General features: G+C 37.3%; 1 protein-coding gene across 1 annotated transcript in view; it reads left to right on the forward strand.

Annotated features, from left to right (window-relative positions):
* Positions 1-18161, forward strand: part of tnr (tenascin R (restrictin, janusin)) — a 69020-nt gene extending 50859 nt beyond the window's left edge. Inside the window, exons 14-21 of the mRNA XM_047156613.2 lie at positions 92-235; positions 7419-7549; positions 11411-11543; positions 11982-12133; positions 12380-12476; positions 13609-13770; positions 13939-14102; positions 17132-18161. Of these exons, the coding sequence (XP_047012569.1) occupies positions 92-235; positions 7419-7549; positions 11411-11543; positions 11982-12133; positions 12380-12476; positions 13609-13770; positions 13939-14102; positions 17132-17251 (1103 nt within the window). The 3' untranslated portion in view covers positions 17252-18161. The remainder of the gene's footprint in view (positions 1-91; positions 236-7418; positions 7550-11410; positions 11544-11981; positions 12134-12379; positions 12477-13608; positions 13771-13938; positions 14103-17131) is intronic.
* Positions 18162-26049: the final 7888 nt, after the last annotated feature.

The following is a 26049-nucleotide window of genomic DNA, read 5'->3' on the forward strand; positions in this document are numbered from 1 at the left end:
GGAAATGGTAAAAAATTATTTACACCAAACTACAGATGGCCATTATCTTTGACAAATGAGGTGTTGAAGTGTACCTTTTCCTTCTAACTAGTGACAGCAGACACATTTCTAGTGGAAGGGAACAAGCAGGAACATCAGCTGAGTCAACTTCTCCCCAGCACTCCCTACTCCATTGCTCTCTATGCCACCAAGGGCCCTTTGACCAGCGGCACCGTGATCACCAGCTTCATCACTCGTGAGTCCTGTGTCAGTTACTCAATCACATGTATCCAAGTCATGATACTTGAATGTGTTCTGTTTAAAGATGTGCTTGGTGTTATTTCTGATGAGAATGAAAATATTTGAAATCGCCAACTTCAATATCAATGTCTGCAACCTCATGTACTGTATGTAGCATGTATTCACATTGTGTGTACTATTTGGAGAAGGTCCCAAGAACTATAAACGATGCAATACTACATGCAATACTATCACCCATAATGCTTTGTGAGTAGTAAATTGGCAGTGTCAGTATTTAAACTCTGAACATTTTGAACAATGATGGAGGGAGTGAGTGGAGTGCACTGGAGGAGCACACATTCATTAAATTCCTTTTCCTCTGACCAGACTGGTTTGTACCGGCAAGAAGGCTACAGTAACTCAAATAAGCATTCTTTAAAACCATGGTGAGCAGGATTGCATCTCAGAATGCACAACATGTCAAACAGCAGAAGAACATTGGGTTCCACACTTGTCAGCAAAGAACTGGAAGCGGGAATAGGCTAACCAAAAAAGTACAGATGAAGATTGGAAAAATGACACCTGAGAAAACAAATTCCACCCTGTTACTTTAGGGCTAGGAGTTAGGGCTAGGACAATCACACCCCACAACACAGCCCTTGACTTGTGCTGCAAGAAGCCACTTGTGTGACATATTTGAAACATACAGTACATTGTGAGGGGACCTTGACAAACAAGAAAGGCTTAATTGTCAGCAGGGATGTTTTCCCCGTGGGCAAGATGAGGAGAAAATGAGTCAAGGCATTAAAAAAAAAAAAAAAGAAAAAAAAATCCAATATGGCTGCTTAGAAATGAGCAAATGCAGTCAGGCACATTCAAACTCAATCTCAATCAAGCAGCCCTCCCATAAGCTGTTCATTAGGCCTCATGGATTAGAGGAAATTAATTTGCATGTAAAAGTGTCACAGGCTTAGTGAATTTTAACGTACAATCGCCTGACAGGGTTTGCTGGGTTCATTTGACTTCAGACAGATTTTTGATATTTTTATTAATGCCAGCTTAAGTTAGGAAAAAATATACACTCAAAGCACAGTGGATTTAACTGCTGTCCTGCTCTGATAAGTTGTAATAATACCTCATCGCTGAAAAAGAGCAGAATAAACATCCCAGTGATGTTCTGTAATATATGTACTGTCCTAGAGGGGATTTTGAAATATGTCATTTTGGCATTTATGGCATATGAGAGTTAATCATATAATTGAAATGAAAACATAAAGCTGAATTCATGCTTCCCTCTGGAGGTATGTTGCCTGTCTTCAGCATTTCAATTACTGTACTGCTTTAATAGTTATGAAGATTAAAGGCTGTGGGTATGAATATTAATGTACTCAGCAGATATATACCTTTTTGAGATGCTTCGTAGACAGAACAAAATGGTTGTGGATTATACTGTGATATGAATATATACATAGTATGTCTTTGATTATAAGTTTATGAGCCCCCAAAGAGAAGCAGACCAAGGTTGTGCTTAAAAGGCTGCATGTTGTGTAGGTGGGCACTTGCACTTGCTGCTGTCTAGAAGGTAGTATTTAGTAATGAATACATACCATTCATGGGACAGCTTGCACCTGAGCTTACACAAGGAACTATATGATTCAACAACATGTTTATGTTCCAACTAGAGGAGTAAACACACTGGATTATGTTTACATGAACATGAAGAGGAGGATATAAGGCCATCCACTGCCCTATCTCAGACTTTCAGATCACACCTCAGTGCTGTTAATTCCTGCATATCAACTGCTGTTGAAAGAGACAAAATAGACACTAACACCATCAATAACCCACAACACATGTGCAAGGGATTCAAACAATCTCTAGAGGTGGAGGAATCACCCTGTCCGCACCAATGATGCCTCCCTCCCAGACACGTTAAATGACTTCTACACCCACTTTTAAGCCTCCAAAACAGAGGAAGCAGAAAGAATAACAGCTCCCCCTGGCATCCAAGTGTTGTCTTTGACCAGGGCAGACATGAGGGAAAACCCTGCTGAGCAGGGGTGGATTTAGTGATTTGGGGGCCCTAGGCAAAATATATGAATGGGGCCCTCATTTCAGTGTTTTAACATCGATATTTACATTTTCAGCATGCGTTATTTAGCATTAATAGCAATAATCAGGGGTGGCCTGGGACCAAAAAGTGGCCCTGGACTTGTTTTCTTCACACAGAGCAGCCCACCACACCCGGCCCACAACACGCCCCACCATAACACACACCGGCTCATTGATGGTGAGAACAATTTTTAACACCAGTTACTAGCATAAAAATATAACACAATACAGAAACATAAATGCTATTTAAAAATATTTATATGAAGTAGAACTGAACAGATATCAAGTCATATTTGTAAAATAGGCAAATAGAAACAGAAGAACAGTGTGACAGAATATAAAACAAGACAAGACAGCATGTTAGCTAGTCAGGGGGCATCATCTGGGTGCAGTGTAGGAGAGCTGCACCACTCAGCTGTACATCTCCTCAATCAGGACTGAAACTTTATATTTTAGCACTAGCATGAATCCATATCTCATCATTTTAACCTCCAAAAATAGGCCACTACTCCCATGCCTACTACTACAAGTACTACTAGTACTATAATAATAATAATAATAATAATAATAATAATAATAATAATAATAATAATAATAATAATAAATACTTTTTATTTTTATCAATAGTATGACATTAATCTTGATATATGGGCTATATTAATAAATAAGTCTATTTCACTATGACAACTAACCCAGAGCAAATGATAAGTCACTGTATGGTACAGTAGGACAGCACCTTATTAAAATATTCTTCCATTTTATAAATTGCGGTAATATTTAAACATATTTATTTGAAGTAGCACTGAGCATGAATCCAAATCTGAATGGCACACTATCATCATGTGACATTAAGCTCACCTACTGCTTCATTTGGGAGCAGGTCAGCAGAGCTTTAGGAAGGAATAAGAAAAGAGAACGAGAGTGAGAGAACCCTGCTGCCTGTCCCTGCCTCGCTGTTCTTTGGCTGTAATGCTAGAGCCATAAGCACCTGCAGAACTGCTTTCATGCCAAAGGAAAAATCTGTTCATTTAAAATACTTCACAGGCTTTGATAAAACCTTGTTGCTTTCATCCCGCTTTCTCCTATTTTTGAGCATCCCTGGGGTAGCTCCCCTTCATTTTTGCTTTGTCTGCACACCACATGTGATGTCACTGACGTTTGCTCAAGTTGGCTACTTTCTTCCTGAATTATTTCCGCAGATGCACAGTATCTTAATGGGGGGGATCAGGCATTAGCATAAAACTTTCTTAAACATAAGTTTAAGCAGTGTTTTGGGGGACCTTGGTAGCTCGGGGCCCAAGGCAATTGCCTAATGGTAAAGTCTGCTCCTGCTGCTGAGGTTAAATCCATGTAAAGCTGCTGGCCCTGACAATGTCCCTGCTCATGTGCTGAAGAAGTGCACCTACCAGGTGACTGATGTCTTCACAGACATCTTCAACAACCACATCATAAAGTTCACTGATGACACTACTCATAAGCAACACTGCACCTCATCAGCAGTAATGATGAGTCAGCATACAGGGGGTGGTGCAGCAGCTCATACACTCTTGCAGAGACAACATCTCTCAGTTAATTAAACAAAATACATGATTATTTACTTCATTTCTTGCTGTGCACATCAAGCACACACCATCTGTGTGGTCAAGAATGCCCTTAATCTTATAATTAAAAGATTCAAGGAATCTGGTCAAATCTCGGTGCGTAACGGGCAAGGCCAAAAACAACAACCGAATGCGTGTGATCCCTGATCCCTCAGAAGTGACTGTCTTAAAAACCATCATGAGTCTGTAATGGATATCCTGACATGGGCTCGGGAATACTTTGGTAAATCTTTGTCAGTCAACTCCATTCGCCGCTGCATCCACAGATGCAAGTTAGGCTTTACTATACAAAGCAGAATCTTTCCAGAAGTGCTGCCAACTTCTCTGGGCTCGGTCTCATCTGAGATGAACAGTAGCACAGTGGAATCGTGTTTGTGGTCCGACGAGTCAACATTTCAAATAGTTTCTACACAAAACAGCCATCGTGTTCTCAGGTCCAAAGAGGAAATGGTCCATCCAAGCTGTTATCAGCATCAAGTCCAAGAGCCAGCATCTGTCATGGTATGGGGGCGTGTCAGTGCCCATGGCATGGGTAACTTACACACCTGTGAGGGCAGCATTAATGCAGAAAGATATGTACACCTTTTGGAGCAACATATGCTGCCATCCAGAGCAGGACAACACCAAACCACATTATGGCCAGATTACAAGTGCATGGTTGCATAAGCAAAAAGTGCTACCATGGCCTGCCTGCAGTCCTGACCTGTCACTGATTGAGAATGTGTGGCACATTATGAAATGCCAAATAAGGCAATGAAGGCCCCGTACAGTTGTGCAGCTGAAGAAATGCATAATAGATGAATGGGGGAAAATTTTCTAGCTGAACTTAACCAACTGGCATCTTCACTCAGCACCCAAATGCTTAATAAGTGTTATTAAAAGAAAAGGTGATGTTACACAGTGGTACACAGTCACCTGTCCCAACATTTTTGGAGTGGGTTGCAGTCAGATTTGAAATAATAATGAATAATAATGAGTCTTTATTGGGCACATATACATTACTGCACAGTGAAATTCTTTTTTTTTTTTTTTTTTTCCGCAAAGCCCAGCATGTTAGAAGGTTTGGGTCAGAGCGCAGGGTCAGCCATGATACAGGGTCCCTGAAGCAGAGAGGGTCAAGCTCCTTACTCAAGGGCCCAACAGTGGCAGATTGGCAGTGCTGGGGCGTGAACCCCCAACCTTCTGATCAGTAGCCCAGAGCCTAGTGGTGGTCAAGCCACCATTGCCCCCAACTGAGTCTATATTTTCAAAAAGAAATTAAATTCCCTAAGTAAAACATCAACTAATGTGTTTTCGATATAGTACAGGGTGAATTGAATTTTCAAATGACTCTTTTTGTTTGTTTTTCAATATTACCCTGTAATGTTACTCTGCTGTGTTCCTGAGTAGAATCTCACTCAAATAGTCTAATCCCAGATGCAGGAGCAGCAACATCAGGTTCTCCTTTACCTGTAGCAGCAACAACAATGTTCACTCGAATCATCAACAAGCCAGTCACAGATTTTATCCCTTTCCTACCTTTGTGAGCCCATCATTAAGCATCCTCACCAGGATGACACCTCAAGATTATGCCAAGGTGTAGCTGGACATTTTCAAGGGGACCTTCTCACAGAGAATGCTATACTCCTCCAATTCTGACTGAGACTGAACCTGGCACAAACCAAGAAGGTCCTCAAATGGGTGCCACTGGAGCAATTCATCAACTGTCTTTCACCCCGGATGTCAGCATGGATCCCATGCTACCAAACTGATGCTCTGGCAAAAGCAGCCCAGATGGCTGAGCACCAAATATCCACATTCATGCCAGCCTCCCCATACAGTGGATGAGGCCCCGCCTCCTCTCTTCCATCCCATCGTGGCTGGAGCAGTCACAGAGTAATAATTTAAGAATGCACTGGATCAGGTTACAGTGATTGACTAACAGAAATGTGCAGACTGGAGCAGCACTGACCTTTCTCCACTTTGCAGTTAATAAGGGTCATTTATAGTGAGTGAACAGAATGAGAGAAGCTGTGACCCAGAGAAATGTGACTGCAGAGAAATGCTTTTTCACATGACTCACCATAACCCTATGGCTGGGCAAACTGGGGTAGATGGAACACTATACTGGTTAATGGCAGTGATGCACATTGGTGGTATTGATGCACAACTCTGTTGTGTCCTCCATGCAAGAGCACATTCTGGTTGTACATCACTATACAGTCCCTCTCAGTTAGTTTAGAGTCAGATCAGAAGTGCATGCCAGATCCAAAAGGCAGATTCATACTCATTTTTGAGTACTATGCTATGCTATCAGTACCTTCCTTGTTGCAATGCGCGCTCTCAGATTCAGAATAAACCATTCCAGCTGAGCCGCTAGGTTTTCCACAGAAGTGCATTTTAAGAATTGTTATTGGTCCTTAAATAGTGTAATATGATACACAGATTAATTATTTTCCACATATATTGCACAAGTTTATTTACTTTTGTCATTAACAATGTAGCCTAAGAAGTATTGAACCTGGAAATTGAATTTGTAACCTGTGTATGGCTGTTAATTGAAGTGCAACTTGACAATTTCTTGGCTACATAAAACAGCCTAGAAATAATGATGTCCTAGAGCAGAGGTTCTCAACCTTTTATAACCGAAGTCATTATACAATGACTTTTATAAAACTATATAACGGACAGGTATGGAACATGAATTATCAAAAATGTTTCTGAACACTTTAACTACTTTGAACAAGAGAACTAGGCTATAATAACGTGGACTATTTTACATGTAAAACATGTTGCATTCCATTCGTCTTGTGTTCTAAAAACATTCACATACGAATTATATACACTGGGACGAAGGGCGCGTCTCGTTATCCATGACGTTGTTAAATCTCTGGCTCTCAGCCCCTCACTGAACAGAGCAGACGCAGAGAGAGGTGTGAGTACAGCGGGGAAGCAAGACCTCGTGCTTGCAGGACAGTACTGCTGATATTTGGAAAGTTGTAAAGGTTTGTCCAAAAAGTCACTAAAGGGGTCTGAAAAGTTGGCAACACTGGTCTGCACTGATTGCTAGGTAAAAGGAAGGCTAAGCTCCGCCTCTAACCAGCAAAAAGGGTTTTTCATTCATACACATTCTATTTGAAAAGCAATAAAATGCACAGAGTACCCAAATGATGTCCTGTCTGTGTTTTTTTTCTTGAAAACAATTTGCACCCCTATTCAAACACCCGAGGGGGGGAACCACCAGTGTTGAGAATCACTGTCCTAGAGCAGTTTGGGCTTTAATCATGGAAAAGATGATTACTCAATCACTTTTATGAATTACTGATTGACTATTAAAAATGAGTAGTTGTGCAACCCCTACCACACCTACATATTCCCTGCAGCAGAGGATGTCACTGTACTGTACAAAATATCACTGTAAGTGAATAGTACCGATTATATCAGGACTGGTTAAACAAGTCAAAACTGCACAAAAGAAGATAAATTGTCTTTTGTGTGACCTTAAAGCCATGGACGCTCCCCAGAACCTGACTGCTAGTGAGGTCAACCACCGTAGTGCACTCATCTCATGGCAACCGCCCATTGCAGACATCGACAACTACATGCTGACCTATAAGCCAGCCAATGGAAGCCGCAAGGTGAGTACCAAATTATTTTCACATTTTATAATGTACTCCATAAAACAGGTGTATGTGTGTGTGTGTGTGTGTGTGTGTGTGTGTGTGTGTGTGTGTGTGTGTGTGTGTGTGTGTGTGTACACCTGTTTTAAAAACTCTTCTTCCCATTTCCACAGTTTACCAGTTTAATTTAAGAAATTATTATATTTTTACTGAATTGTTTACTGTGAAGATTTAATAAAGTAAAACATCATGCCTATGCTATGTGCAAAATGTCTAATAAAAACACTAATATATTTTGATACAATTTATATTGCATTCATAATCTATTTAGGCAATCATAATGCATATAATCATAATGTAGTTTGCTCTCCATTACTCTTTCTATTTTTCTATATATCTCTGTCATACAATCACAACGGTTCACGTTTTCTGGAAATGCAATCAATACTTGACCCAGTATGTTTCCAGTCCTGCTGATTGTCCAGAGGGTGTCAGTAATTGACAGTGAATGAAGGTTTGACTAAAGAAACTCTCACCCACATAACTAGGTCCTCACTAAGAAAGCATAAGCTCCACTAATGGATTCTACAATTAAAGGAATGAGATCTGAGTCTACTGCTTACAATTAAATTTTATTTGTATAGTGCTTTTAACAATGGACATTGTCACAAAGCAGCTTTACAGAAATAAATACATTTAGGATATAAATTTTAAATGTATGAAGTTATCCCTAATGAGCAAGCCAAAGGTGATGGTGGCAAGGAAAAACCCCATGACATGAGTAAGAAACCTTGAGAGGAACCTATCCTTGTCTGGGTGCCAATGGATAGTCCAATTATAAATAAATCCCTTCTATAACTGTGTACTACATGGTTAAATAGTGCAATTGTGTAACCATTAAATTCATTATAGTTTTCACATGAAGTCTGTTTTGTTGAACTTCTCCACTGTTCACTGATGGAGACTTGAGTGCAAAACTGTATGCGGCAAATGCAGTCCTAAAGCTATCATAAAAATTGTAGTCCTAAGCCATCATAGCAAAACTGTTTATATGAATTGTTGTCCAAAGCCATTTTCATGTTTTTTAAGTGGTACCATCCTCAGTAATCTCAACTATCTTTAGGCTGTCCATGTGGGGCCAGCATCAGCAGCAGTGAGTGATTGATTTCCAATTCATGAGAATTCCAACCAGAAGTAGGGCATTAGAATGGATCAGGCAGGTCCAGAGAGCATAATGAGACAGGATCACTGGTATCTCATGAGTAGCTTGTGAAGTTTGATAGAGAGAGAGACAGAGAGAGAGAGCGCTCATGATAAAACTGTTGGATGTTTCCTCATCAGCAGATATATTGCCTATATATCTGTCACTATATATATATATATATATATATATATATATATATATATATATATATATATATATATATATATATATATATATATATATATGTATATATATACACAGTATCTCACAAAAGTGAGTACACCCCTCACATTTTTGTAAATATTTGATTATACCTTTTCATGTGACAACACTGAAGAAATGACACTTTGCTACAATGTAAAGTAGTGAGTGTACAGCTTGTGTAACAGTGTAAATTTGCTGTCCCCTCAAAATAACTCAACACACAGCCATTAATGTCTAAACCGCTGGCAACAAAAGTGAGTACACCCCTAAGTGAAAATGTACAAATTGGGCCCAAAGTGTCAATATTTTGTGTGGCCACCATTATTTTCCAGCACTGCCTTAACCCTCTTGGGCATGGAGTTCACCAGAGCTTCACAGGTTCCACTGGAGTCCTCTTCCACTCCTCCATGACCACATTACGGAGCTGGTGGATGTTAGAGACCTTGTGCTCCTCCACCTTCCATTTGAGGATGCCCCACAGATGCTCAATAGGGTTTAGGTCTGAAGAAATGCTTGGCCAGTCCATCACCTTCACCCTCAGCTTCTTTAGCAAGGCAGTGGTCGTCTTGGAGGTGTGTTTGGGGTCGTTATCATGCTGGAATACTGCATACTGATCATGCTCTGCTTCAGTATGTCACAGTACATGTTGGCATTCATGGTTCCCTCAATGAACTGTAGCTCCCCAGTGCCGGCAGCACTCATGCAGCCCCAGACCATGACACTCCCACCACCATGCTTGACTGTAGGCAAGACACACTTGTCTTTGTACTCCTCACCTGGTTTCCGCCACACACGCTTGACACCATCTGAACCAAATAAGTTTATCTTGGTCTCATCAGACCACAGTACATGGTTCCAGTAATCCATGTCCTTAGTCTGCTTGTCTTCAGCAAACTGTTTGCGGGCTTTCTTGTGCATCATCTTTAGAAGAGGCTTCCTTCTGGGACGACAGCCATGCAGACCAATCTGATGCAGTGTGCGGCGTATGGTCTGAGCACTGACAGGCTGACCCCCCACCCCTTCAACCTCTGCAGCAATGCTGGCAGCACTCATACGTCTATTTCCCAAAAACAACCTCTGGATATGAATTCTGAGTGAACAGCTTCATCGTCATTCCTTAAATTCGTTCACTCATTTATACCCACAATGCACTCTGATTTCGAGTGGACATCCGATGTACACTCGCCAGTGCACTATTTCCTATACTCTAACACGAGACAGCGATAGAGCGCAAAAGAAAAATAAATATGGCACATGGTAACATCAGAGGCAGCAACTGTAACAAATGTAAATTGTACTTTTAATTCATTAAAATGCATCCGTATCGAGATATTTTGAAGCTAATTGATGCACATTATTGATTGATTGGCACAGTATTTATTTTCAGCCACGTAGTTTGCAATTTAACTTAACTTTAAATTACCAACTGTACACATCAAATGATAATTTGGTGAATTGTTCTCATTTATTAGTTAATACATACACAGTACAGTATTCACATGCATATCAGAAAATAATGTGTTGACGACTTTTTAATTAAAGACGGATGGGGTAAATATATAGCTGCATTTGTTTCTTACAGGAGGTGGAAGGATCTAGTCATCCATTATTTAGTTAACAGCTGGGTGTGTTTTGTCTAATGTCTTTTTATCGATAGATGGCATCTTCGAGCTAACAAAGCATGCATTAAAGTTGTAATTCTTTCTGAAATCCACCTTTTTCTTCTTCTCAGGAAAAATGCGTTTTGTCAAAACCAAACCAAGTCAGATGGAGTACATTTCATTTCTACAGCAGGTTTACCTCAGGAGTCAGCTTGAGGACACGCACACGTGTGTGTGTGTGTGTGTGTGTGTGTGTGTGTGTGTGTGTGTGTGTGTGTGTGTGTGTGTGTGTGTGTGTAAATATATATATATATATATATATATATATATATATATATATATATATATATATATATATATATATATGGTGCTTAAGAAGAAATTTCAATTAATTCAGAGTGAATACACAGTGGTTGATGATTTTCTGTGATGGAAATATCTCTGTTGCTATACACAATCATTTAATGTTTGCAAAACATTAAAATTATATAACATCTAGGTCTATTAAATGTCTTGTTCTATTCATTACTTAGACCAACTGGCGCAGTCTATTGTTTTACATTTTGTAAGCAATTAAATTGTTGTTCCTCACGATCTCTTAGGAATTTAACAGCTATTACAATAAAATAAAAGCCTTTTTCATGTGTGTGCATACTGATGAAAATGCAAATGTTTGCAAGTAAGAAGAGGCAATGTGACAGGCAATTTTGTTCCATAACAAAATATTATTCCTTGTACAAAACCCCTGGTGAAGGAATAAAACTGAGAAGAAAGGCCATGATTACACGAACAATAATACATTATTGTTATTTATACCATTGTGTGGGTAATCATTTTTCATTGGCCATGTTTTTGTTTGAACAAATGCAGGAGCTAATTCTTGATGCTGAGGATACATGGATCCGTCTGGAGGGACTGGCAGAGACAACAGAGTACACAGTGAGATTGCAGGCAGCCCGAGGACTTGAGACCAGCGCCATTGTCTCTACAACTTTCACAAGTGGTACCTCACCCTCACTCAAACAAAATGATGCATGAAATGAATGAATCAATAACTTAAAATAGTCAGTAACCTTCCTAATATCTTAAACAGCTACGTGGGCGCCTGCACAATGGTAACTCAGTGATTAAGATTTTACATTTTTGACTGGAAGCTCAAGTTTCATAAATGTCATATTGACAAAGTACTGCACTGTGTGTGTCTGTGCTTGGGTTTGGCCCTGTTTTCTTATTTTCTTTTTGTGAACTTATTTTTTTGGCATGATTAAAGTTTCCACTTCATTTTTTTAATGTCTCTTTTTGATTAAAGACTAACTTCCTCCTGTAATAAGTCCATTTTAGTTGGCAATTCTTCTTAGGCTTTCTGAGATGCAGTCCCCAGTTCTTTTCTTCGTGGACATGGATTTTACTCTAACATGTTTGTTTTTAATTGTCTGCTTAGGAAACCGGTTGTTTGCTGTGCCGCAGAACTGTGCTCAGCATCTGCTAAATGGTGAGCTCCTCAGTGGAGTTTACACTGTTTACATCAACCGCGACCTCAGTCAGGGTGTACAGGTCTATTGTGACATGACTACTGATGGTGGTGGCTGGATAGTAAGTGTCTAGAAATTTTTAGAAACATCTATTAGATGCCATGTGTTTACTTTTCAAAAATCTAATCTATAAAATGAACCCAAACGGAATATAAGGAGTTAGGAGTAACGTTAAAGTTATCATACTGGGCAAGTGTTCTATATATTTTGTCATTTCACTAAATATTTATCACTAAATTTCCTATATGTAGACTGTAACCTGAGCGTGGTCTCGATGTGCATCCCCTGAGTGTTGTATTTGTTTTAGGTGTTTCAGCGTCGCCAAAATGGCCTGACTGATTTCTCCAGGAAGTGGAGTGAATATAGGGCTGGATTTGGGAATCTGGAGGATGAGTTCTGGCTAGGTGAGATTACAGTAGATCACATTTTGTCACAGTGTTATGACCACTTTTAGATAAAAGAATGTTTAGACCATGGTGATACATGATGTCTTTATCCTCGAAAGACAGTGGAGGCTTAATCCTGCTAGCCCATTTAAACCATTTGCCCCTGGGCATATATAAAATACAAACTTGACTTCATACTTATGTACAAATAATGCTAATTTTCTGTTAGTTTACTTTCTATTGGCTAAACCATTAATATATCACTTTTGATTTCATAGCAATACAACTGCACAATGTATGTACGACTTTTTAAACAAATTTTTCTAGATAGTGTCAGAGTCGTTCTAATTTCTCATTCTTTGTGGTTATCTATTTCTCTGTGCATGCAGCCAGTGTGTTGTTGTGACTGCTTCATGCCACAATGGGTTCATAATCTGTAATGATGATTTTCCGCTTCCAGATTCATTCATTTGAACAACCCTGTAATTGTCTTCATCAAAAACCCAATTTGACATGGAACCTCTGAGCCCATTTTAGATGTATTTGGCTGCATAAATATTCTTTACAAATCTTATTATAAAACAATGAATATATTCATTAAGATTCACTGGAGGGGAAAAAAGAATGTCTCCATATGGCTCAGATTTCAAAGCATTTCCCCTGTGTAAAATACAATAATAATACTTTCTCTTAAAAAGATATCAAATTAATGATACCCCAAACAATATTTAAAACACGTCATTAAATCACCTACAGTTTCTAGAAAATCTGTTGCTGCATTTGATCAACAATACAAAATTCACACACAAAAGAGATGTTTTTCACCTGTACATAAACAATATATATAATGGAAAATATGTAAATTGTTACAAATACTACTAAGCCATTTTATCCATGCATTCAAAGATTTTTGTCTGTTAAAAAAAAAAATATAGCATAGACAGATGGCCAGATTTTTCAGCATGATAATCACTTCCAAAGATCCAAATCAGCATAGATCTATGTGCACCTAATTTCTGAAAAAGTATTATTAATTAATTTATTAATAAAAAAATGATTCATGTATTATTGTTTTTGTTATACAGTGTATTTTTTCGAACCTATTTGTCAGAGGTACTCGATAAACCTGTTTTTTCGTTTCATCATGCAGGTTTAGAGAATCTTCACAAGATTACAGCTCAAGGACGCTATGAGCTGCGCATTGACATGAGAAATGGCCAGGATGCAGTATTTGCCAACTATGACCGGTTCTCTATTGGAGACTCCAGAAACCTCTACAAACTGAGGATAGGGGCATACAATGGCACTGCTGGTGAGTGGATGGCTTTTTCTGAAAAAAAGGAGTTGAGTGTGTGCTGGGCTTTGAAGAAGTTTTTTTTTTTTTTTTGTCATCCTCAGTGTATCTCATTCCTTTAAAGTTATAGAAAGCTGCTGAGTATAATTCTGTATAGCATGAAATATTGTGTTTTATTTGTACTAGGTGACTCTCTGAGCTACCACCATGGTCGACCTTTCTCCACTAAAGACAAGGATAATGACAACGCTGTGACTAATTGTGCACTTTCCTACAAAGGAGCCTGGTGGTATAAAAACTGTCACAGAGTCAACCTAAATGGCAAATATGGAGAGTCCAGACACAGTCAGGTAAATGCCAAAAAAATATCTCAGGATACTGAACTCAGTACCTGGTTTTAACTTATAGCCATGAATGAAACATGAATGAAAAAAATTCTCCACCATGCTTTTTCTCGCAGTTGATTTTTTTCAAACACCTGTGTTCCAGTCTCTTACTTGCTTGGTTTTGCAAAACCCAAAGGAAATGTACTGGGTATAAAGTTCACGCTATTCTGTAATTCAAAGAAACAATGACTTGAACTACAGCCACGGTTCAGAAAAAGTTGGGACAGTATGGAAAATGCTAATAAAAACAAAGAGGAAAGATTTGTAAATGCACTTTGACTTATTATTTAAACAAAAAAAACCTGTAAACATATTTGAAGTTTTACCTAATCAACTGCATAGTTTTTTGAAGGAAAATGTTTATTTTGAAATTGATGCATGCAACACGTTCCATAAAAGTAGAGACAGGGGCAATTTAAGACTTATAGCGATGTGACACATTGAAATAAGGTGATGTGAAACAGGTGAGGTAATCGTCTAATTGTAGTCTATAATGAGCCTCCAAAAAGGCCTGGTCCTTCAAGAGCAAGGACGGGTCGAGGCTCGCCAATTTGCCAACGGATGCATCAGCGAATAATCCAACACCTTGAGAACATTCCCCAAAGACAAAGCGGTAAGATTTTGGGCATTTCACCTTCTACAGAGAACAATATAATCAAAAGATTCAAGGAATCTGGTCAAATCTTGGTGCATGAAGGGCAAGGCTGAAAACTACTTCTGAATGCGTGTGATCTCTGATCCCTCAGATGTCACTGTCTTAAAAATAACTGGTTTTAAGACTGTGACATCTGAGGGTTCAGAGATCACACGCATTCACACGCATTCAGAAGTTTTTTTTCGGTGTTGGTGTTGAGTGCGAATGGTGTTGGGTGACAAAAGTTGACCAAAGTATTCCCAAGCCGATGTCAGGACATTACAGACTCATGACAGATCAAAACAGGGCAAAAGGGACTGCTAGGCATGGGGGAAAAGGGGGAAAAGGTGGGGAAAGGGGGAAAAGTGTGTGTGGGGGGGGGGGGGGTGTAACTAGATCAGTCATGAGTCTGTAATGTCCTGACGTTGGTTTGGGAATACTTTGGTCAACTTTTGTCACCCAACACCATTCGCACTCAACACCAACACCGAAAAAAGTTCATATTTGTGTGAAGCAATGACTAGTTTGTCACAACAGCATTGCTTTTTTTCAAAAAAAATAAAAAAATAAAAAAACATAAGCCATATCTGGCCCGCGGATTGGTCTATTTTTTATATACGAGTTTGACACCCCTGCCAAACATCAACACTGTCCATAAGTGCCACCGACTTCTCTGAGCTCGGCCTCATCTGACATGGACAGTAGCACAGTGGAATGGGTTTTTGTGGTCCGACGATTTGAAATGAGTGTATATTTAAAAAAATTTATTTATTCAAAAATAAATAAAATTCACAAAGTATAACATCAAATAATGTGTTTTCAATATAGTACATGGTGAATTGAATTTTCAAATGATTCTTTTTGTTCGTTTTTTTTTTTTTTTTTTTTTTTTGCATGTTCCATACTGTCCCAACTTTTTCGGACTTGGCCTTGTACTTAACAGCTAAAATCATCAATACATTTTAGCATTGCTCTACTGCTTGGATGCCATTCTACCCATTTCCATCCCAGCCAGTATACCAATGTTTAATTCAAAATCAGTCACCACCCACATACTCACCACCATATGGCAGCTGTACAGTACAAAGAAATCATGCATCATTCAAAATCATGCGAGAGCTTCAATTAATTTTCACCTCAAACATCAGCTTGAGGACAAATGTGGTCTCTGTGACTTTAACTGTGGTATGGTTGTTGGTGCCAGATTGGCTGGTTTGAGTATTTCAGAAACTGCTGAGCTTCTGGGATTTTCACACACAAAAATCTCTAGTTTACACAGAATCGTACGAAAAACAAAAAAAATTCCTGTGAGCAGAGGGTCTGCAGGCTGAAACACATTGTTGATGAACGCGCTCAGGGGAGAATGATCAGACTGGTCTGATCTGACAGGAAATCTATAGTAACTCAATCACTCTCTACAACCGTGGTGAACAGAAAAGCATCTCAGAATGCACAATGCAATTAACCTTGAGGTGGAAGGGCTACAACAGCAGATCATCACATCATGTTCCACTCCCTGTCAGCCAAGAACAGGAATCTGAGGCTATCATTACATTTACATTTACATTTACATTTATTCATTTAGCGGACGCTTTTATCCAAAGCGACTTACAAATGAGAAAATACAAGCAAAGCGATATATCAAGCAGAGAACAATACAAGTAGTGCTACCGTACAAGATCCGTTAATTGAGTTCCAGAAGAAGCAAAGTGCGCAGAGTAGAGGTGTAAGTGCCAGAGTAATTTTTTTTTTTTTTTTTTTTTTTTTTAATGAGTTGGTTAGGTGTTCACGGAAGAGGTGGGTCTTTAGCTGTTTTTTGAAGATGGTGAGAGCATCTGCGGTCAGGATTGAGGTTGGAAGTTCATCCCACCACTGACATAGACTCACTCAAACTGGACAGTTTAAAACTGGAAAAAGACCACATGATTTTTTTTTTTTCTAAACTGTCCACTTTGGGTGAGACTGTGTCCAAGACCGACTCAGATTCCTGTTTCCTGTCCACACTATTCTTTGTAAACTATAGAGACTATTGTGTGAAATTCCCAGGAGAATCAAACCAGTCCATCTGGCACCAACAACAATACCACAGTTAGTAAAAGAGATCACACTTTCCCTTCATTCTGATGTTTGATGTGAAAATTAACTGAAACTCTTGACCTGTATCTGCATGATTTTATGCATTGTGCTGCTGCCACATGGCGGATTAGATACAGTAAGACAGACCTGAATGTGCAGATAGACATGAATGTGCAGATGTACAGGTGTTCCTAATAAAGTGGATGGTGAGTGTATTGTATAATATGTAGCTTAGCTACACATGTGACTTTTTTTTTTTTAATATCCCTTCTGCACTTTTCAGGGTATCAACTGGCACTTGTGGAAAGGGCATGAGTTCTCCATCCCATTTGTGGAGATGAAGATGAGACCTTATAATTACCGCAGCATCAGTGCCAAGCGAAGGAGGTCCACTCCACATTAATCAGCTGTTTTATGCCCATCTTACTAGCTGTTCCTATTTTTACATAAAAGGAAACGTAAGGCTGTCATTTATTTGCTCTCTTTTGAAGAATTGCATTTAGATGATGAGCCTTTTGGATTGTTCCCTACTCTGTAAAACTTTTGATCCCTGAAGGTGTAAAAAAAATAAAAATAAAAAAATAATAATAAATGTCCTAGGTACAGTATGGTACAGTGTTAACTACCACAGGTGGTTTGGGGAAAGGACATGAATTACTTTAAGGAAAATGATTTTAGAAGAAAATCACTACACAGAAAATTAAGAGACTTATATTTTTATAACTGAAAACAGCTGTAAAATATGACTGAATGATTTACATGCAATATTTTGGGACTGTTTTGTTTTTGATCTGACATTGGTTTTGAGCAATTTCCTTTAATGTATTTTGCTATTTAATATATACATAGGGTAACTAGAGAATCCCCAAAATGACATTAAAAGGTAATCTAGACTATATGGGCTATCTGATAGTCAAAAATATAACTGAATACTATAGAGTGAGTTTTAAAAAAAAACATCTTGATTATTATTAGAATTTTTTTTTATATTTTTAGACCCATAACTGCTTTATCCTGGTCAGGGTCACGATAAATCAGGAGCCAGTGCCAGCAAACACTGAGTCACAGTATGGTGCAGTGGCTCCAGCACTGCTGAGCTGCTACTGTTAGGCTTTTTAGCAAGCTCTATCTGTTCCAGGGGCAGTATCATGGCACATTCTAACCCAAGCTTCTTAACATGTTGGGATATGTGAAAATGAAATATGAGGCAGCAATTCTACAGCTTCCTTTTTGGATTGTTGGATTATTATTGATTCCAGCACATATCCAGATATTTCTTTTTTTTTTTACCAATCCTGATTTAAAGTCCACACCACTTGTATGATAATTGGGGGGGGGGGGGGGGGGGTCTTATTCATCCGTGCAGTATCTGGGCATGAGGTGGGAATACACCTTGAATGGGACACCGGTCCATTGCAGGTTACTATGCACACACACATTCACAAACTCTTTCACACCTATGAGCAATTTATCTTAGCCAATCTACATATTGGCATGTATATGGGAAGTGTGAGGAACCCGAGTAACCTAGTGGAAACCTGCATTGCACAGGGAGACATGCTCAGAAATTCCAGACAGGAAAATTTATGGCTTTTTTGACATATTTGGAGAAGCAAACATTTGATCATCTTTGAAACAGTGCCTATTAATAAAGTTGATATATACTTGAACAAAAAGAAAAATTTGCTTTTTCAGTCATTTAGTCAATAGAAATATCAATAGATGTGATATTCTTCTGTGGAAAAAAGTAAGTACACCCTTGGCCTCAGTAGCTAGTATTGGCCCCTTTACTTCTTGTAGACATTTTGCAGAATTGTCCACCAGGCTTGCTGGAATTTTTTGCCACTCTTCCATGCAATATTCTTTCAGTTGCAAGCTGTTTGGGGGTTTTCTTTGCATGCACTCAGATCCCCCCACAACATTTCAATGGGATTTAAATCCAGGCTTTGAATAGGCCATTCCAGTCCCACCATTTCTTCTGTTTGAGCCATTCCTTGGTGGATCTGCAAGTGTGCTAAGGATCATTATCCTGTTGAAATGTTCACTTTCAGTTCCTAGAGAGTTAGTGTTATGATCCAGTAAATGATAATTATATAATGTTTTTTTTTTATTATTATTAGCGACTGTTTGATACTTCAGGAAATGATTGAAGGTATTTTTAACTCAACTCTATAATCAGTGTGTATTCAATTATATATATATATATATATATATATATATATATATATATATATATATATATATATATATATATATATATATATATATATATATACGAATCCATGTATATTTGACTCATTAGACTCATTGGCCTGGTAACGACTTTTGTCATTTTGGAGATTTCATAGGTAAGTTTCATTACACATGGAGAATAATAATGTCTCATTGCTCTTTGATTCCTTGCACTGATGGTATCTTTGAGAACCAAAGATTTATTGATTGGAAATGCCTGGAAATACAGACTGAATTTCATAAAAGATTTCAAAATCAACTTAGCTTACAGCTGATAGTTTATGTTACAGAAATGCCATCATTACAGCTTATAAAGCATCCCAGACAATCCCAGATTATTGCAGTAAATTCAACTCTTTTTTAAAAAAAAAAAATCCATTCTTGAACTTAATGGTTTATATGTGCACTATTTCTCATGCTCATGTAATTTAAATTTTCATGTGACTTGTCCTGTCATAGTGTGCAGTCAAATCAGTTTTGCTGCAGAATTCATGCAAGTTAATGTTTCAGTGTATGAAATGTCAAAAATGGTCATATGTTAACACTGAACAGGATTGAGTCAGGTTTATACTGAGTTCAGAATAACATACCACTGAAATGTAAAATCTACTGTTCAAAAAGTTTTTGCTTCCTCTTTTTTTATTTTCAATGTATGGTATTGTTTAAGTTCGTAGTGAGTAAATTTGTCTAACTTGTCAAACTGTATATAGATTGGGGTTGGGGGGAGGGGGGTGTCTAGGGTCAGTATTATTTTGCAGGTTAACCTAACTACACAGCCTTTAGATTTCTAGATACATCTATTTCTGTTGCACATTAATATTTCTGGGTAGCTTTACAGTACAAGATTGTACTAATCAAGTATCACAATTGCACAATTTAATTCTAATTAAATTAATTAATACATTAACATGTTGAATTATTCATAGCCTTATTCATACATAAGTGGAAGGAAGCAAAAAGACATACACAGATTGGAAATATCCACATACCCATTGAAAAAAAAAAAAAAAAAGTAATATTGAAGTGCAAAACTGAGTCCTGAAACATGACAAAAGTAATTATTGATAAATTTGGTTCTACTTTCTTTCATTCCAGACAGAGGGTAGTTTCAGAACTAGTTGAGTTTTCCCCATTGTATGTGTCCTTGCCACGTACTAATAGCAAATGTCACAGTAGCAAAAAGTAAAATATTAGAACTACCATCACCTATGGTATGCCTCAGTGCACCTTGACTGATGGTGCAAATTTTAAAAATAGAAAGATTACAAAATCATAGTATCAGCATCTTGTTGAAGAGTTGAGGAAGTGTATTCAAATATGCTGTGTCAGTACTGGTGATAAGAACTTTGGTACATGCCCAAAAGTTTTGGTCAATGGAACATTTAACCATTGAGCTATTAGATGTTCTCTCCACATAAAAGGAAAACATGGGTCATTGTGGCACAGCAGACAAAACACTTTGCAATTATGGGTTGTGAATTACTGTCTATACTGGGATGTCAGACACAATCTTGTGAGGACTCCAAAATCTATCTGAGATCTGCTATGTGCTTAGCGAGTAGAGAAAAGGAAAAGAAGTAACATGGCATGAAGGTAATTATAGCAAATGTATTTAATTTATTGGTCTCAGCATGTGTACACGCTCTGATTTTTATATCCAGGTTTTATACAGTTAGAATTAGTGAAATAGAGCCCCTTATAGAGTAAAACAAGTATAGGTTTTCCAGTGTCTGCCCTAGAAGTGTATGTTGTCAGATTGATGGGTTTTCATTGGTAATAATGAGATATTCATAACTATCCTACTTGATTTTTGTCTGGTCATGTGTGCCATCATAACATATTGCAAATCCACAGTTTCCACTAGTCCCAGAGGAAACCATTGTGGCAAATAGGTACATGAGAAAGGCTACAGGGTGAGTGTGACATTGTGGGAATCTGTTGTGGGCGTGAGGTGACAATCACAAGGTGATGATTTTGCTTTTAGTACTCAGCATGGGGGAAAAGGAAAAATTCCACTAGTTCCAAAGTAAAACCACACTACCGGTCTTCCACTAAGTTGTTAAATATGTAACTTCTGGATACTTGAAAACATTTAATGTGTAGCAATTACATAGTTTGGAAGGTTTACTAAAATGTGTAATTGTGTAAAATGCTATATCAATGTGGTATAAATTCAAGAAATGTTGTATTTGTAAAGAAAAATAGGACTCAGTGGTAAACATTAACCTGAAGATAGGCCTGCTGAACTACTTAGGCAGTAACACTTTAATAACTTTGTAATACATTGTTAATAGATATGAACAGATCATTGGTTATTCAGAATTTAAACATGTAAACAGCTAATGATTATTAATGACACTTCATGTAGTTACTTACATGTGCAGTCATTATGAAAATGTAATGAAAACATATGTAAAACGCTTTAGGTCATGCTGTTATGAAAAAAAAATCAATGTCTGAGTAGTGTAATACAACGCAACAGTTTTTTAAAATTAATTAAAGTACATCACGTCATGCTTTTCATGTTTATAGTTACATTTAATGTTGTGGAATGTCTGCGAAACAAATTAGTCCATGATTAGTGAAGTAAAAAACAAACAAAACAAAAAACACAGTTTGTCATGTTAGAAACCAAAAAATGCAAAATACTGTCCTGAATTAAAATTTTCTGTACATCATCACAATATTATTTGCATAAATTCATTAACACTGATCTTTGGCTAAGTTCTTGCATTACATACAGTCATGTATTTTTAGGCTTCTCCATATATCTTTTATTATTAGACATCTCCACTCATATTTATAACAGATTGTTTAATAACAAATTCATTATGTACGGACAATTTTACAGTAGCTAATAGAAAGCTGAACTTTTACAACAGTTGATTAGTGTTTTATATCTGTAATTCTTTGGTAAACATGTACAAAACACATTTACAAATCATCAATTAATGGTCAAATTCTGAATAATGATTTGTTTATATATTATTAATGGTGTATGAAGGAAAGTTATTGAAATATTACCTTCTTAGGCTTATGTTTTTTTATTTATTTATTTAGTTAGACTTCTGTTTTTATACATGATTATTTGTCTTGGAGTGTGGAATTTCAGGTACACTAAATATTCACATTGTTGCTGTCTTGGTCAATCTTTGTGAAAGTAATTGTTTGTTTGTTTGTTTGTTTGTTTTGCTCTCTTAGAACCATAAGGTTTTTGCATTGTGTTGCATTTCCTTTATTTGTAGGGAGAGTTCTCATTTTCAATACAGGTTCCATATTACTGTAACACCATGTTTTAAACATGCACTTTGTGCTTTCCTTCATTCTTATCCATAGAATTTGAACATCAGTGATAGTGTCAGGAAGTGTATAATAGCTAAGCCATAGATTTACACCAGTTCCCATTCTGCTCGTATCACTGAATTAGTTATTTATTATAACACAATGCTTCTCTAAAATAAAAAATGTAAAAAATGACCGATTACATCCTGTTTTCAATTAGGGAGAACCGTCTTAGTCCTGTTCTCATGATGCAGTTCAGCAACCCCTGTCATAGTGACCAGCCACTAATGAGCCTTTTCTTGCTGGCTGCACTGTAAAGTCTTTATCTGCTCATTCACTGGGTAACACACCATAGCAGTGGCAGCATCTCATACACCAGGCTCAATAAACATACACTCTCAAATACTGATGAGAATGTGATCAATGGCACCCTACAATGGATCAGAGACTTATATTCCACACAGGCGCATGATTACGTTTAAATCAAAATTAAGTACACGTATGTTTGAAGGTGTATCTTCTTCTATTTGACTTGTTTTCTTAAGAAGATTAAAGATTTGCTTTGTTAATGCTAATGTAATTGAGAACATCTCAGTGTTGACACCAGCACATTTCCATCCATTTCTTATTTGACCATCTTATAGAAAAGTGTTTTTTTTTTTTGTTTTTGTTTTTTTGTTTGTTTTCTATTTCAATCCATTTGCTCCCATCCATTGGCTGGAGACTTTGTGTGCTAACAGACTAAGCAGTGTCTCAGTGCTCTTGACATTTCAGACTTATTATTATGAATTAATTAACCAATTGCTATTATTAAATGATGCTGTTATCCAGTTCATTATTAATACTGTCACTTTTTTATTATGGACTTCTTTTTCTCATCATGTCTAATGTAGATTCTGCAGATGTTTTACTAATCTGTGAGACTGTAGATGAGCGAAGATGATACACATTAAATTGTGTATTCTCTTCCTACCTGACTCTTGCTGTTTACTGAGAGAATGGATAATGCATGCGCTGAAGACAAACGTGATATTGTAAGAAGATGGATATGTGGAAATACTGTATATGCTTCTGTAATAGCCTGAAACTTACAGTTGAATAACCTTGGATACTAACGTGACTAATTAAAATTAGCTCTAGTTTGACTTAAACGTGCTGTATAATTCCTTTTTAATACGTTTTGTACACTAATAAAATATTAATATGAATTTGTCTCTTCATGTGCAATAAATATAAATACAGCAGCATAGGAATTAAGTACAAACAATGATGAGCTCAAAAAGATGGACGTTTGTGATATTTGTAATAAAAGCACCTGTATACTACTAGCTTTCACACCACAAATATGACTAAAGAAAACATCCTGCTGTTGTGTTGCTAATGATAAATCTAGCCTAGTACACAGTAATGTGTCGAATATTTGTCCAACACATTTATTTTTACAGGACATTGACAATAACATTTTTTATTTTACAATCAAATTAAGTTTTTACTCATTCCTGACAGCCTTCATTAAGGTTTTTGTCTGAAAAGTGGTCTATTACAGTACAGTATATGCTACAGTATACATGTACAGTGCTGTGAAAAAGTATTTTCCCCATCCTGATTTCTTCTTTTTTGTGTATATCTCATGCTAAATTGTTTCATAGATTAAATCAAAGGCAACCTAAGTAAACACAAAATACAGTTTTTAAATGATAATGTTATTTATTCAAGAAAAAAAATATCTGTACCAACTGGGCCTGTGTGAAAATGTATTTGCCCCCATAGTTACTAATTCCCCAAATCTATGAAATTGCATTGATAACGGGGTTCAGCTGGACTAGACACAAACAGACCTGATTACTGCAAACCCTGTTCCATCACATCTACACTTAACTAGAACTTTTTCAACAGCATGAATTTGTTTAAAAGGTCTTACGTGGTAACAAACTATGCAAAAATTTAAAGAAATTCCAGAAACGATGAGGAAGAAAGTGATCGAAAGACATCTGTCTGGAAAGGGTTAAAAAGCTATTTCAAAAGATCTGAGACTCCAAAGGACCACAGTGAGAGCCGTTATCTCACGCGCAACTGGATTATGCAGCAAGACAATGATCCAAAGCATATGAGTAAATCCTAGTCCTAGAAGTAAGTGAAAGTCTGATCTCCAGTTATCAGAAGTGTTTGCTTGCAGTTATTACTGCTAAAGGTGGCACAACCAGATTTTAAGTTTAAGGGGGCAATTAGTTTTTCACATTGGTGATAGGTGTTGGATAACTTTTTTACTTCAATAAAAAATAAACACCATGTTTCTTCTGTGACACCTTGGTAATGAAAAGCCTTTTTATAGACCATCAATTTACTAACCCAGCTGATATTAATTTACACAGATAGGGGGTATAGTTACTTACACATGTCACCTGGTTCCTCGCCTTACCTTGCCTTGGAGAACTGCTTTTTCTTAGCGTGTTCAATACTTTTTTTTCCCGTGTCATTCCACTTTATTACTCATACCTTTATTTATGGACTTTAATGTTGTAAATTCATCATATTTCTGGATTTCTTGAGTTAACACTGATGTCTGGTGAAAATTTCATGTGAATAGCCTCATTGGAAAAATATTTACAGGAAAAAATGTTGACACGTTCAATACTTACTTCCCCCACTGTATGTCAATAATGAAAGCAGCATATTATATAAGAGACTACTTTTCAGACAAAAAGCATAACTCTTGGTAGTGTTGCTGTCTTACGGCTCTGAGCTCCTGGGAACAATCCTGAGCTTGGTGATTGCCTTTGAAGAAATCAGACATCCCACCTCTCCCAGAAGTTCTGGGAGTCTCCCGTATATTGATAGATGCTCCCTGAGGCCCACAAATTATATACAATATCCCAGAAATCTATTTTGTTGTGAGTGAGCGAGAGAGAGAGAGAGAGAGAGAGAGAGAGAGAGAGAGAGAGAGAGAGAGAGAGAGAGAGAGAGACCATTTCTAGTAGTAGATGGGCTCTGGGGATATCAAAAGAGTGAGTGATTTTTTGTTAACTAGACCTATCAGTTTTCTCTCTGGGTGGGCTTTCAAGTCAACCTCTCTCTCTCTCTCTTCAGTTCATCCATCATCAGTTCAGGATTGTAAAAACATGCTGAGGTGAGTTTAACAGGTGTCATTCATTCATTAGCATAACTAATGTTATTTAAACTAGCTGGCTTGCTGCTAAACAGCTACTCTATTGATGTCCTACGTGATGAGGCCAAATTCCCTGTAGACTTGCTTAAAATTGTAATAGAATAATAAAACGACTCCATGAGTTGAATAATATATTATATTATATTATATTATATTATATTATATTATATTATATTATATTATATTATATTATATTATATTATATTATTACATAAGACCATATAATGAGGATACACCTGATGCTTTTATTTCTTTAGGGACCACAACATATTAGGGAGGCTAAGTGCAAGGAACACTGCTCAAATACTTCACAGTTCTTTTCAGCATAAAGAAGGCCAATAGGTATACTTTACATCGTTCATCACTGAGCATAACTTGCCATTCCAGGTGTGTAAGAGCACAGGCAAGCTATTCAGAAAAATGTTTCCAGATTCAGAAATAGCAAAAATTAATAAATAAATAAATTACTGTGCCTGTGCATCAACCAAGACAGCAGCTTTTGTGAACATGGCACTAGAACC

Source organism: Ictalurus punctatus, chromosome 7, assembly GCF_001660625.3.
Source record: "Ictalurus punctatus breed USDA103 chromosome 7, Coco_2.0, whole genome shotgun sequence".
Lineage (NCBI taxonomy): Eukaryota > Metazoa > Chordata > Actinopteri > Siluriformes > Ictaluridae > Ictalurus > Ictalurus punctatus.